A 12,067-nucleotide genomic window follows, 5' to 3' on the forward strand; every position below is an offset into this window, starting at 1 on the left:
GCTGGTTTAAATGTTCTGATCACAGCTTTTCAATCAAAGCTATGGCGGAATGGGCTCATCCAAAAACAATTAATTTTCAGATTAACCCAAAATGGTACCCATGCACTGACACATTTCTAGTCCCCCCCCCCCAAAAAAAAATCATGCATGCCCACGATTGTTCCCAAACAAGTGAAGAAAGGCCTTTTTATATTCTTGATTAAATAAATCTTTCGATTGAATGCACAAATGAGAATGCCGCAGAGAAGCCATAACGTTGATCATTGCCTTCTTTTAATCGCTGGTTTTCAGCGTGTTTTGGGCGCCTCCGGCAGGGACTTGGTCTTTGATAAAGGTAACCCCGTCTGCCGCGGGGCGCCCATGATAAATGTACAGAGTGACAAGAGCGATTTCCTCCCTCTATGATTAAAAGGCTATATATAATATGCAGGTAAAGCCGGGTCCGGTTTATTTATGGGGGCTAAGCCATGGCCCGGGGAGACTTGGCTTGGGGGTGCAAATCATTTCGGAGCTGCCCGTTGGTTTTTACAGAGATCCAGCACCTCTCCCTCCCGGCCAAACGCCTTTATTCGTCTCCTTTCCTCTAATGATTAAACATGTCACCACGAGATTATAGCAGCCCCTGCCCCGAGGAGGTGCCTCCATTTGTTAAACCACCAGTTTATTTGTAACGGTGAATTTCATGCCACTGTGCCACCGTCCTAATCTTTTTGTGTAAGACGAAAAGCGTTTATTATTTTATAATCACTTCCCATTTCAATATCTTGGTGACACTGACTGAAAGAGGGGGGAGATCTGGGCTGAATATCTGACATTTCTCCAGATATTCAAACAACTATTGTGGTGTAGAACCTTTCAAATTGAGTTAAGCCCCCACCCCAAAAATAAATAAGTAAAGAAGCAAATACATGAATGAATAAATAAACAAATCAGTCCTCCAGGAAACCCAATCTGCACCGCATAGATGGCACAAGTATGATCAACTTGTCCTCCTTGTTAGGCGGTCTGTTTTGAGTGGTTATATCGTTAACAGCTGTTGACATCTGTAGTGCTCTAGCGGTCTCTACTGGCGAAATTAAGAAACAACAGGGGGGTGGCTATTTTGTGTCCTCATATAGACGAATTTGAATTTTCTGTAGCCTAATGTTGCAAATAAATAAATACTCTGGAGTCAGCATCCTTTATATTTCAGACATGTGGGTGCTCTGTTTCATATTTCAGCTATAGGCCGGAATACAGTTAGGCTATGTAAACCACTGCCAATTACACGCGTGTCGTGTCCATGGGGGTTTTAATTCAAGTAGGCTATCATGCGTGGTTTGACTGAATGAGCCTATTAGTTTATACAAACCTGTTAGTGTAGGCTATCATAAAATGTGCGAGTTTGTGTTGGCTTTTGGAGAAACACGATGACTGTTCTAAACGTGCTATAGTGTCAGAATAGCCAATATGAAACAGCTCAGTTTTCTTGACGTGATGCAGCTCAGACATAATGGTGCAGGCCAACTCTTACCAGCACTATCCCCACGTGTGTGTGTGTGTGTGTGTGTGTGTGTGTGTGTGTGTGTGTGTGTGTGTGTGTGTGTGTGTGTGTGTGTGTGTGTGTGTGTGTGTGTGTGTGCGTGCGTGCGTGCGTGCGTGCGTGCGTGCGTGCGTGCGTGCGTGCGTGCGTGCGTGTGTGTGTGTGTAAATGATCAGTGAGTAAGCTAGAGAAGCAGGCTGCCAATATAGCTGTGAATATTTGCCCTGTTTTTATAAAACAAAAACTGTTTAAAAGCCATATATTATTTTAAAATATGCGCTAACACAACATAACAGCAAAGCAATATGCATTATAAAATAAAATAAAATTGAAATATTATTATGGAAAGTGACATAACTAGCATATTTGCGCTTACCTATAGAGTGCAGGGGGGCTGGATGTTTAGCAGCGTTAAGACAGCACGGAGAGTTAATGAAATATCTCCAAATGGGAGTCAGGAGTGCGTGCAGAGATAAGCCTGATGTGGTTTATATACCCAGAAAGCAAGTGCTCCTCTCCTCATATTGTCCAAGTGCGTTTGCATAGCTGGCCAAGTGGCTGAGCTCTTGCTGACTCGCTAACATTGCATAGTGTTTGTTTTCCCTTGCTATGACGTGAGACAAAATATTGGCCATATGTTCATCGGCCATAAATTGGTCTGAGCGCAAACACAGCTCCATGACCATGTGGACGTGCGCTTTTAACGGACACAACTAGTTTTCTCGCTTTTGGATATTTTTGAGACAAGAAAATATCTGGTGTGTACTCCATAAGATTGGTAAATGGAAATATTCCAGAACCTGTTTCAGAGTGATTTTATTCCTATATGGAAAATAGGCTACGCCGGTTTTTCTTAGCTGCCACCTATTATTCCTCACACTGGCCTCTCTAATAAATCGCTTGGTAACCAAGAAGCAACATTGTCCAAAGAGCAGATGTGGCATGTTAGTTGCGTTTACATTAGATACCCTGATACAATGATTGATAACCAAGGTCACAGTAATTCACAATGATTCAGGACCCAGTCATCTCTGCTGGCACATAATGTTGGCTATAGATCCACATGTGTCGACACTGAAACAGCCAACGCTAGGTCTGCAGGCCGATAAGGGAAAAATTAATTATTAACGCAGTCAGAAAATCACAAGTTAATTCCACAATCTGTATCATAAGTTAGGCCTATAAGGGCAATAGCCCACTATAGTGCAAATATGAACACCAATAATAATAATCATAACAACAACAACAACAACAACAACAACAACAACAACAACAACAACAACAACAACAACAACAACAATAATAATAATAATTCTGTATTTGATGCTAAATTAAATAAGGAATATATCACTTTACAAACATTATTTGTTAAGGGACAAAATAAAATGTTCTGCTTTATGCTATTACCTTTCACTTCAACATCTAGATTGAATAATAATAATAATAATAACAACCATAATAATCCAAATCTTCACACTGAACTACAACTAAAATCTAACGCTTTGCCTTCTTCACGTGAATTATTCAGTTCTAAATAATAGCCTATTAAGTGTTTATCCCAATATAACAGATACATAACTCCTTCAATAGCAACATGATACTCAAAATAACAAGGTACAGGTCTAAATAGACTATAAACAACTCACTTGGGCAAAAATTGTGGTAGGCTAGTGTGTGTGTGTGGGGGGGGGGGTGCAAAGTGAGAAATAGGACTATCTTTTCAACAATTCTGCTTGAATTATGTAATTTCCCCTCAAATATAACTATTAAAAGAAATTAACAGCGACATTAGGCTACTGCATTCACCTACTTGTATGTGTTTTCAGGCCTAGGTGTTTAAAGCCTGGCTTGAATCTCCTAGGCTACTTCATTACACCTGTTGCACCTACTGACAACATTCTTGTGTATATAGAAAACATCTCACATTGTGTCAAAGGGGCAAAGTACATCAGTTGTTGTTGTAAAGATGATGATGGGGAATGCCGGTAATTGTTGAGCAAAAAGCATGAAGCAAACACCAGTTGTGCTATTATGACACCTTGGGGGTGGACAACTTGAATCAAGACACAATGATTTTATTGTGGCCAGCCTGGAATCTATGCATGATAATAATGGTGTTGCCTAGTGCTGCAGGAGCGACCATCAATCAATAGCGAATACATTACTGATGGGTTTTGTGCAGGGCCACTTTGCTGATGAAAGACAGAGATTATCCTCCCTGCCATCGCTGCGTTCAAGAGTATTGCTTAAGACGCTGGGAATACAAATAAATAAATTGGCCTCATACCTCGTATGAAATTCCACATTAAGCCAAAGTAGTTCGTTAGAGTTGGAATGTATTCATGAGGTGGGAATGAGAAAAAGCTTTCCACTCAGCCGCTCTTGTGCTGTTTGAGATTGTCCAGAAGTGCTCCGGGGGCTAAACACAAGACCTCCTGAAAAAGGATGGGTAAGATAGGCCCTGCCGGTCAAGCTATTATCAATCCCTGGCCTAAAGCTTGATGGCTAAGATACTTCAGATGTAGTCAACGGCTGCATAAGGACACTGATGGCACGGCATTCTCAAATCAATCAGTTCAAGTTTTAATGTATCGACCACTCGAGGAGAGCGCAAAGAGGGGAGAGCTTCTCCACACACAAATGGTGGGTTGATTTTCATGGAAGATACACTTTCAGAAAAAAAAAAAAAGTTTAATTAAACCTGAGGACTCACTCTACGGCTGAGACTTCTGATCAAGGGGTAGTTCACATACATGATGATAGCTAGCCCTATCCATTTGAAAGGCATAGCAATCTTTCTCCACAAATACATGCACTTCAGAGGTTTAGCATTAGGGAACCAGGCCCTTGGTGTCAAGGGAGCGGAAAGGGTGTTTTTGGCCCTTCAAGAGATGTGAAGCAAAGTAGAGGAGAAGCGTTTAGTTGTTTTCCAACAAAGTGCCTGACTCTACAGACTGGTGAATATGATCATTTCTTGTGTGACAACGGCACATTGTGAATTTGAGGAGCTCTGGAGTGTAGGGTGATCGGTCTTAACATTTCTGCCCTGCTAGAAAGGAGGCGAGGGAACTAACAAAGAGAAAGTGGTAAGCTATGTGGCAAGGTGTTTGTTGAGTGAAAAAGTTCCATTAGAGCACTCACGAAATGTCTGGCATTTCCATCAACATATCAGAATTATGAGTTGCTTGCTTTGTGTGTATTTACTTGTCATGAATAACTTTAGGTTTGAATACCTCTGGGCCACTACAAAGCATCCAGTGCAAGGCCAGTGCAAAGCCTGGAGAGCCATATAGCTCTCCTATCTCATATAGTTTGTAATCCGTGCATCAGAGGCTAAGGGCCAAAAAACCCTTCCAGTAGCTGGCAAATAAGCATTGGAGCCCCGGTGGCATGTGGATGCAGAACAAAATGCCCGACTCAAGGTCGTAAGCTTCAAAAAGCTTGAGCTTCAAATAACAAAGAGTTATTGCTCAATTCATATAGGCGTGTGAAGGGGGTGGCAGTTCCCCCTGCCCTTCTAGCTGAAAGGGACATAGCCAGTCTGAAGGGTATTATACCACAGTATTTCCACTATATTCTGATACCAGTTGGAGCACACAATCACTGGCCATTTAGTCAGGCCTTACTCACAGAGTTGGCATGCAGCCTCTCCTCTCTCTCCCCAGAGGGCTTTCAGAGTCCACTTCCCGGGCTGATTCCAACTACACAGTCAGGTGTGCTCCATCAGTAGCTAACGAATGGAGCTCTCCATGGTGCTAAACCTGTGTCCACTCATTTTGGCCACTGATGAGCCATTTTTGCCCATTAGTCTGCCCCAATGACTTAAGTCAAAAATCTGACCCTGTCATCGTCTGCTCGGAACAACTGCCGGTGCCAAATATGAATGCTGTCAGGCCGACGGTGTCAGAGGAAAATGAAACAGAGAGAGAGAGAGAGAGAGATACATACTTACATACATACATACATACATATATACAGTATAGGTTTTCTCATTTATGTGTAAGATATGTATAAGATGTGCAGTATGTGGTCAGCAGTGAGCATTTAAGGCCACAATAATGTTTTCATTCTCACCATAAAATTAAAACACACTTGCCTCCTTATCTTCTTCTTATCTTATCTTATATAATCTGTGCAAAAACTGCCAAAATTGTGAGAGATGCAAAACTGCATTTGGGAAGCAACTATTAGGGTCTGGAATTGGAAACACAAATTTAAACCACAGCCGTTTAAATAAAAAATCTATTTTCACACCATTAACTTGTTCTGGCTGGGTATTCCGCTAGTTTTAAAATAGCAGTATTGGTGTAATGCACCAACATTGTTTGCCAACCGCTATAAAACTCACTTTTGTTCTGAATATCAGCCATCCTATAATAAGAATGCAAAGTGTCTGTGTGTGTGTGTGTGTGTGTGTGTGTGTGTGTGTGTGTGTGTGTGTGTGTGTGTGTGTGTGTGTGTGTGTGTGTGTGTGTGTGTGTGTGTGTGTGTGTGTGTGTGTGTGTGTGTGTGTGTGTGTGTGCGTGTGTGTGTGTGTGTGTGAGAGAGTGAGTGAGTGAGTGTGTGATGAGTGAGTGAGTGAGTGAGCAGAATTGTGTTCGGCCACAGCTATGCCATTTTACATGTGATTGCGCTGAATCTTTCGGCAAGTGTAAAGAGTACCCTGCAGGTGACCTAACAGAGCTAGATATGTTTTGAATTTGGTAATTAGGGCTGACTAAATTGGCAAAAAATGGCTAATTAGTCGCCAAAATGTGTGAACACGGGTTCAGCACCATGGAGAGCTCCAGACTGGAGGAGCCAACAAGTGCCCCAGAGTGGAGCAGCCCACAGGTGAGCGGAGTTGTAATCAGCCAGGGAAGAGGACTATGAAAACCCTCTTTGGAGAGAGAGGAGAGGCTGCATGCCAACTCTGTGAGTGAGGCCTGACTAAATGGCCAGTCACACAGCGATGGGTATTCTGCTATATTAAAGTATTGCTGTGATGCACGATAACATTGTTTGCCAAATGCTATAAAACTCAAGAAGATTTCCACTGAACAATTAAATGTCTGGACTGTCTTGGCAGCCATGACATTTTTGAAAATCTGCTTTTAAAAACTCAATTTTGCACAGTGGCAGATAATGTACATAATGCTTTCAAGGGACAAAAGAGGGTACTCTTGCTGCATTTTTGACCTCTCATTGAGATGACTATAATCAAATCTAAAACAAAACACAAACAAACAAACACTCTAGCCCATTCCATTCATGTATTTTGCTTGCTTTTTTATGAATAGCATTTACTTGTATTTTTACTTTCAATATTTAAGTACATAATATAAGAAAATTACTTTTGATACTTTTGATTTTTGTACAGAAAATATCAGTTACTTTAAGACTTTTATTTTACTCAAATAATTTTCTAATAGGCGACATAACTTTTACCAAAGTCTTTTCTGGTAAGATATCTGTACTTACTCAAGTATGGCTTTCGAGTACTTTATACACCACATCCACTGGCCACCAGGCTGAGCATGCTCTGGTGACCACTCAACGATTGTGGGGAATGACATCATCAGTGGGTATGACATCATCAGTCAACACTGGCCACCACTCGACATTCTGAGCATGTTCAGTTGACATCATCATGGTCACCACTGGCCACCGCTTGACGAATGTGGGGCATAACATCATCAGCGGGTATGACATCAGATGATGATTGTGGGGCATGACATCATCAGTGGGTATGACATCATCATTAGTGGGTATGACAGCACCCATGATGATTGTGGGGCATGACATCATCAGTGGGTATGACATCATCATCAGTGGGTATGACATGGTGTTTGCATGCTCAGTTGATGGATTGTGTTCGTGTGTCTTACCGCGCTGCGCCGCTGCCTCCGACCGCCGACTTTCGATTTGTTGATTTTTTCCTTAGCTTCTGGAAAATGGAAACTACAAGTAGAGCCCTATTTACTAATCTTAGTTCAAATTGGCTAAGTGGGCTCTGCCTGTCTGTCCGAGCGGTGTCAGTCACGATTTGTGACAGAAGTGATGTCATCAGTGATAACATCAGTGATGTCACTTGAGCAATTGTGATGTCATCAGTGATGCCTTCAGTGATGTCACTTGAGCAACTGTGATGTCATCAGTGATGTCACTCGAGCAACTGTGATGTAGTATGAGCCGTGGCGCACAGTTGCACGATGGCGCCTAGGTGGGTGGGTGGTGTCTGTCTGTCTGTCTGTCTGTCTGTCAGTCACGATTTTGGGAGCCCGCAGAGCAGGAGATTTCCATAGCTGCAGCCATGGCGCATCTCCAGAGTCTCCACCCTAGGAATCGAGCGTGCGTAGCGCGCGCGAGATTCCTAGTATTCCAAAGTTGGTCAATTTCATATTCCATTTAATTCTAAAATGATATATATTTTTAACTCAAACCAGCAGCTCTATAAGTCACTTTGTTGTATGGTTGGTCAGTTGGTTGGTCCACAGAAAGTTCACCACGCTTTGGCGGGCACAGTTTTTGCCCAAGTTTTATATATTTTTAGATTTGATTATAGTAATCTCAATGAGAGGTCAGAAATGCAAGAGTACCCTCTTTTGTCCCTTGAAAGCATTATGTACATTATATGCCACTGTGCAAAATTGAGTTTTTAAAAGCAGATTTAAAAAAATGTCATGGCTGCCAAGACAGTCCAGACATTGAATTTTGCACCTGCATGTTTCAGAGTCTGTGCATACCACTGCATGTAACTAGTTGATTGAGACATCATTAGAAAGAGCCACAAATATGGTGGCTATTGCCACTAATGCAGGAGCGAATTTATACATGAATAAATTGGATGCATCCTTAACGCCTGAACAAATTGTTAGGTATGGGATCAGATCCATGTCTATGGAGCTGCTTACTTCGCTGTGTTCAATACTGCATATATGGAGGGAGCATTGTGTAGTTGTATTTCACTGTAATAAGCGAGAAGGTCACCTGGCACAGTCAGTTCCATTAAGATGGACAATAGCCATCTTCCAAGGTGAAAGCAGAGGAGCAGTATCAAGTCACAGTTATGACCATCTCAACAATGAAGCGCTCTCCGTTGGAGAGGCCTTTGAAACAGGTAGAGAAGCAAAAGCAAGCTTGTCGTAGCAAAATGGAAGGACTGTGATGGTCTCTCAAGGTAGCCAGGGAACATCAATCTGTGGATCTTTATTGATTCGAGTGAAGCTATGTGCCATAAGAAGAGAGAACTTAAGGAAGGAATGGAGAGAGCAACACACAGAGAGGCTGCTTCTTCAGTCTTTCAACACCTCCTCCATTTTGTTGAAACAATAAATGGCAGCGTGAGTCAAGGCCAGATCGTTCAAGGGCAGGTGAGCTTGTCTTTGCCTTCACTCCAACCACACAGGCGTGCTTTGGAGGAAACATTCAAAGGCTTTGCAAGGGTAAGATATTGACTGTTACCTTCAGCAATAGGTCCATAGTGAAGTAGGGAAGAAAGAATATAACCCTTATATAGCATCGTATGGACAAAACCTCTATTATTTACCTGAGGCACATATCGAAATAGAGAAGGGATGTCTCAAGGACAAACATTTTCTTTTACAAATGTATCTTGCTGAAAAATACATCGTGTATAAGGTCCCTCTGGCAGAGTTTATTCAAGAATTGCTGTCTTTTTACTGGGACAACAAAACATAGTCAAATTATGGTGCTATGGTGTACTATACCTCTTTACAGTAAGATCTTCTGCTGTCAGTATTGTCAACATGTGCATGTAATTCAACAAGGTACACAATGTGACAGAGATGGGAAACAGCAATTATCACAATAATGGTACTGTAAGAGCCTACTCCAATGCTCAGTGAGCTTTTGCTGCTCAACCACTTTAACTTGGGAACCTGCATGATAGATTAACTCAGTATCGCCCGCGTGCTGGAGATGTGCAGCGTGCATCACAACAGTTGTTAAAGGAGCCCAGCCTGATACTGTAAAGCTACTGACTTGTCTTAAAGGAGCCCAGCCTGATACTGTAAAGCTACTGACTTGTCTTAAAGGAGCCCAGCCTGATACTGTAAAGCTACTGACTTGTCTTTCCAGCCTGATACTGTAAAGCTACTGACTTGTCTTTCCCCCGGATAGCTTGGCTGATGCCCTTGCTATGTTGATGTTCAATACCATACCATCTTGTTGTGTGTTGCATAGAAAAACCATGGAAGCGAAGACAATATATTTATTGCTCCAGTGCACGAATGTCAATACAGTCCATGTCCTTGTCCAAAATGCAAAAAGCAGAGCACACCAAACAAATGTTACCGCCACAGCAGCGAAGCGGTCAGAAACCCCTTTGCCCTCCCGGGGTCAAACACCTGGTGAACCACAGTGAAGCCAGTACCTACATTATATAGAGCACCTGCGCCCAGGTAATATGGCACAGCGACACCCCAAGGACATACAAAGCATTACACATGAAATATGACCAGACCAAATTTGGCTCCTACAGCAGTAGGAGCACACATCTCCGTGTGCTGGAGATGTGCAGCGTGCATCACAACAGCTCACATTTCCCTGTCCCATTTGCAGCCTATATACTTCAGCATACTATTGAAGTTGCATCCAATGCAAGCAACGTTTAGATACGGTGTATGAATACAGATTATAGAATACAGATTAACAAAGATATCGTTTCACAGAATATTGCAGTGAAATCAGGATGATTTTTGTATGCAACAAAGGACTACAATTTGGAAACCCTGGTAGTTTGGGTTAGGGCCAGGGCTAGATTTACTTACAAAGAGTAGTATGTCAAGTAAATAATAAATATCACTTACTACTTGAAACATCTTAAATTAACACTCAGTTTACAGAATATGTTTAAAATTCTGAGCTGAGGATTGGCCATAGTTCTAATGTTTTGAAGAACATAAGAAATATTTTTTTTCCCCTGAACATTCATAGTGAAGAATGGGCCTGATATAGAAAACACATCCTTCGCATCCACTTTACCTCATAAACTACAATTGAAAAGTGCCTTGAGAGGCGTCTATCCAACTCACTTTGAAGGTAGGAGAATGCTCATGTTCTTTGTTCATTAATATAATTAGGTATCTTATCAAATGCTTCACTCAAAGTAAGATCAAACAGCATCAAGTTCTAAGGGCATTTATGACAAAGCCCACCCTGATAATTACAGCCATGATTTCTTCTATGACGACGAGTCATTGAATAGTATTACAGTAATATAGAACCCATATGGTATGTTGTATTCATTTGCATTATGATTGGTTTCTTTGAGTGACATCACACTGCCATTGGGTTTTTACCATTGTCAAATCAAACCTCTGATTGCACAAAAATTATTAAAATTGATTATTGGCTCTATCCAATCATATAGAATTGAGATCTGATGTGTAAGTTTCAATGTTGGTTTCATAGTGTGTTGAGCACTATTCCTTAGCATCAGATGTCTCTGAAATTAGTAATTACGACCAATCTGGCCAGACACTGACTGAAGGCCAAGCTTATTTGCTGTTGGTGTGTATGGCTTTGTAGCTGTGTGCAGTGTGTGTGTGTGTGTGTGTGTGTGTGTGTGTGTGTGTGTGTGTGTGTGTGTGTGTGTGTGTGTGTGTGTGTGTGTGTGTGTGTGTGTGTGTGTGTGTGTGTGTGTGTGTGTGTGTGTGTGTGTGTGTATGTGTGTGTGTGTGTGTGCATGGAAAGTCCTAATTTTGAGTACAGTGAGCATCCCATCAGGATATGTAACCTACACAACACAATGGGGAGGAACAGAAGTGCTCGGGGGCATGGAACACTCACCTTGAACCAGGCTGCTCCTTGCAGACACAAGGCTTACCCATCTGCACATTTGTGAAGCCTTTTGATGAACAGTGTGTCCAAAATAAAAGACGGGAAGGAGAAAACACTATTTAGTCATTTCAATGTGGCTTTCTGCAGATGGGCTGCCATTGAATAATTAACTTGTAGATATTCTCCTTACACTGGGCCCGCGATGGCAATTAACGTGTTTTGTGAAGAGAGGTGAAAACTTTTCTCGAGGCAGTGAAGATGGATGGAAATGCATTAGAGGAGGTCATGAAAATGGGCTTTCTATTCTTTGCACTGAAAGATGCTTTTATAAGGTGATAGCAATTGAGGAATAAAACCCCAAGGGCAAATAAACGATAAAGAACTCATCTTAATTGGCAATCTTTTTGGTTCATATGAATACCACTCCACATTAAATGTGGGTCCTATCCAAATTGGCAAGACTCTCTTGAACTAGGATTTCGAAAGGCAAAAGGAGCGACAATGCAGAGCAAAAAGGACAACTTCTGTGTCTCTTAGTGAGCCAAAGGTTTACAAATTGCCATTAATCTGTTCACCATGATACCATGCAATTCAACGTGAACAGCAATTGGCAGAAAATAGTTTAAAAACGTAAATCGTTTTAGTGAAGCCTTCATTCTTGAAATGGAATGAGCAAAGTGAATACATTTGAAATTGAAACAGTGACTACATCATAACTCAAAAAGGACAAGCTTTGATTAGGTCTCAACACATTCACAACTT

The 12,067-nt window shown here is 41.6% G+C and overlaps 1 protein-coding gene across 1 annotated transcript in view; it reads right to left on the bottom strand.

Annotated features, from left to right (window-relative positions):
• The window catches only part of nkx2.2a (NK2 homeobox 2a), a gene marked incomplete at both ends in the record, with an annotated part of 16,472 nt that extends 5,117 nt beyond the window's left edge, over window positions 1-11,355 (bottom strand). Inside the window, 1 exon segment of the mRNA XM_083632772.1 lies at window positions 11,315-11,355. Within this exon segment, the coding sequence (XP_083488898.1) occupies window positions 11,315-11,355 (41 nt within the window).
• Between the last annotated feature and the right edge of the window lie 712 nt (window positions 11,356-12,067).

Source organism: Poromitra crassiceps (genome assembly GCF_964638095.1).
Source record: "Poromitra crassiceps genome assembly, chromosome: 3".
NCBI lineage: Eukaryota > Metazoa > Chordata > Actinopteri > Beryciformes > Melamphaidae > Poromitra > Poromitra crassiceps.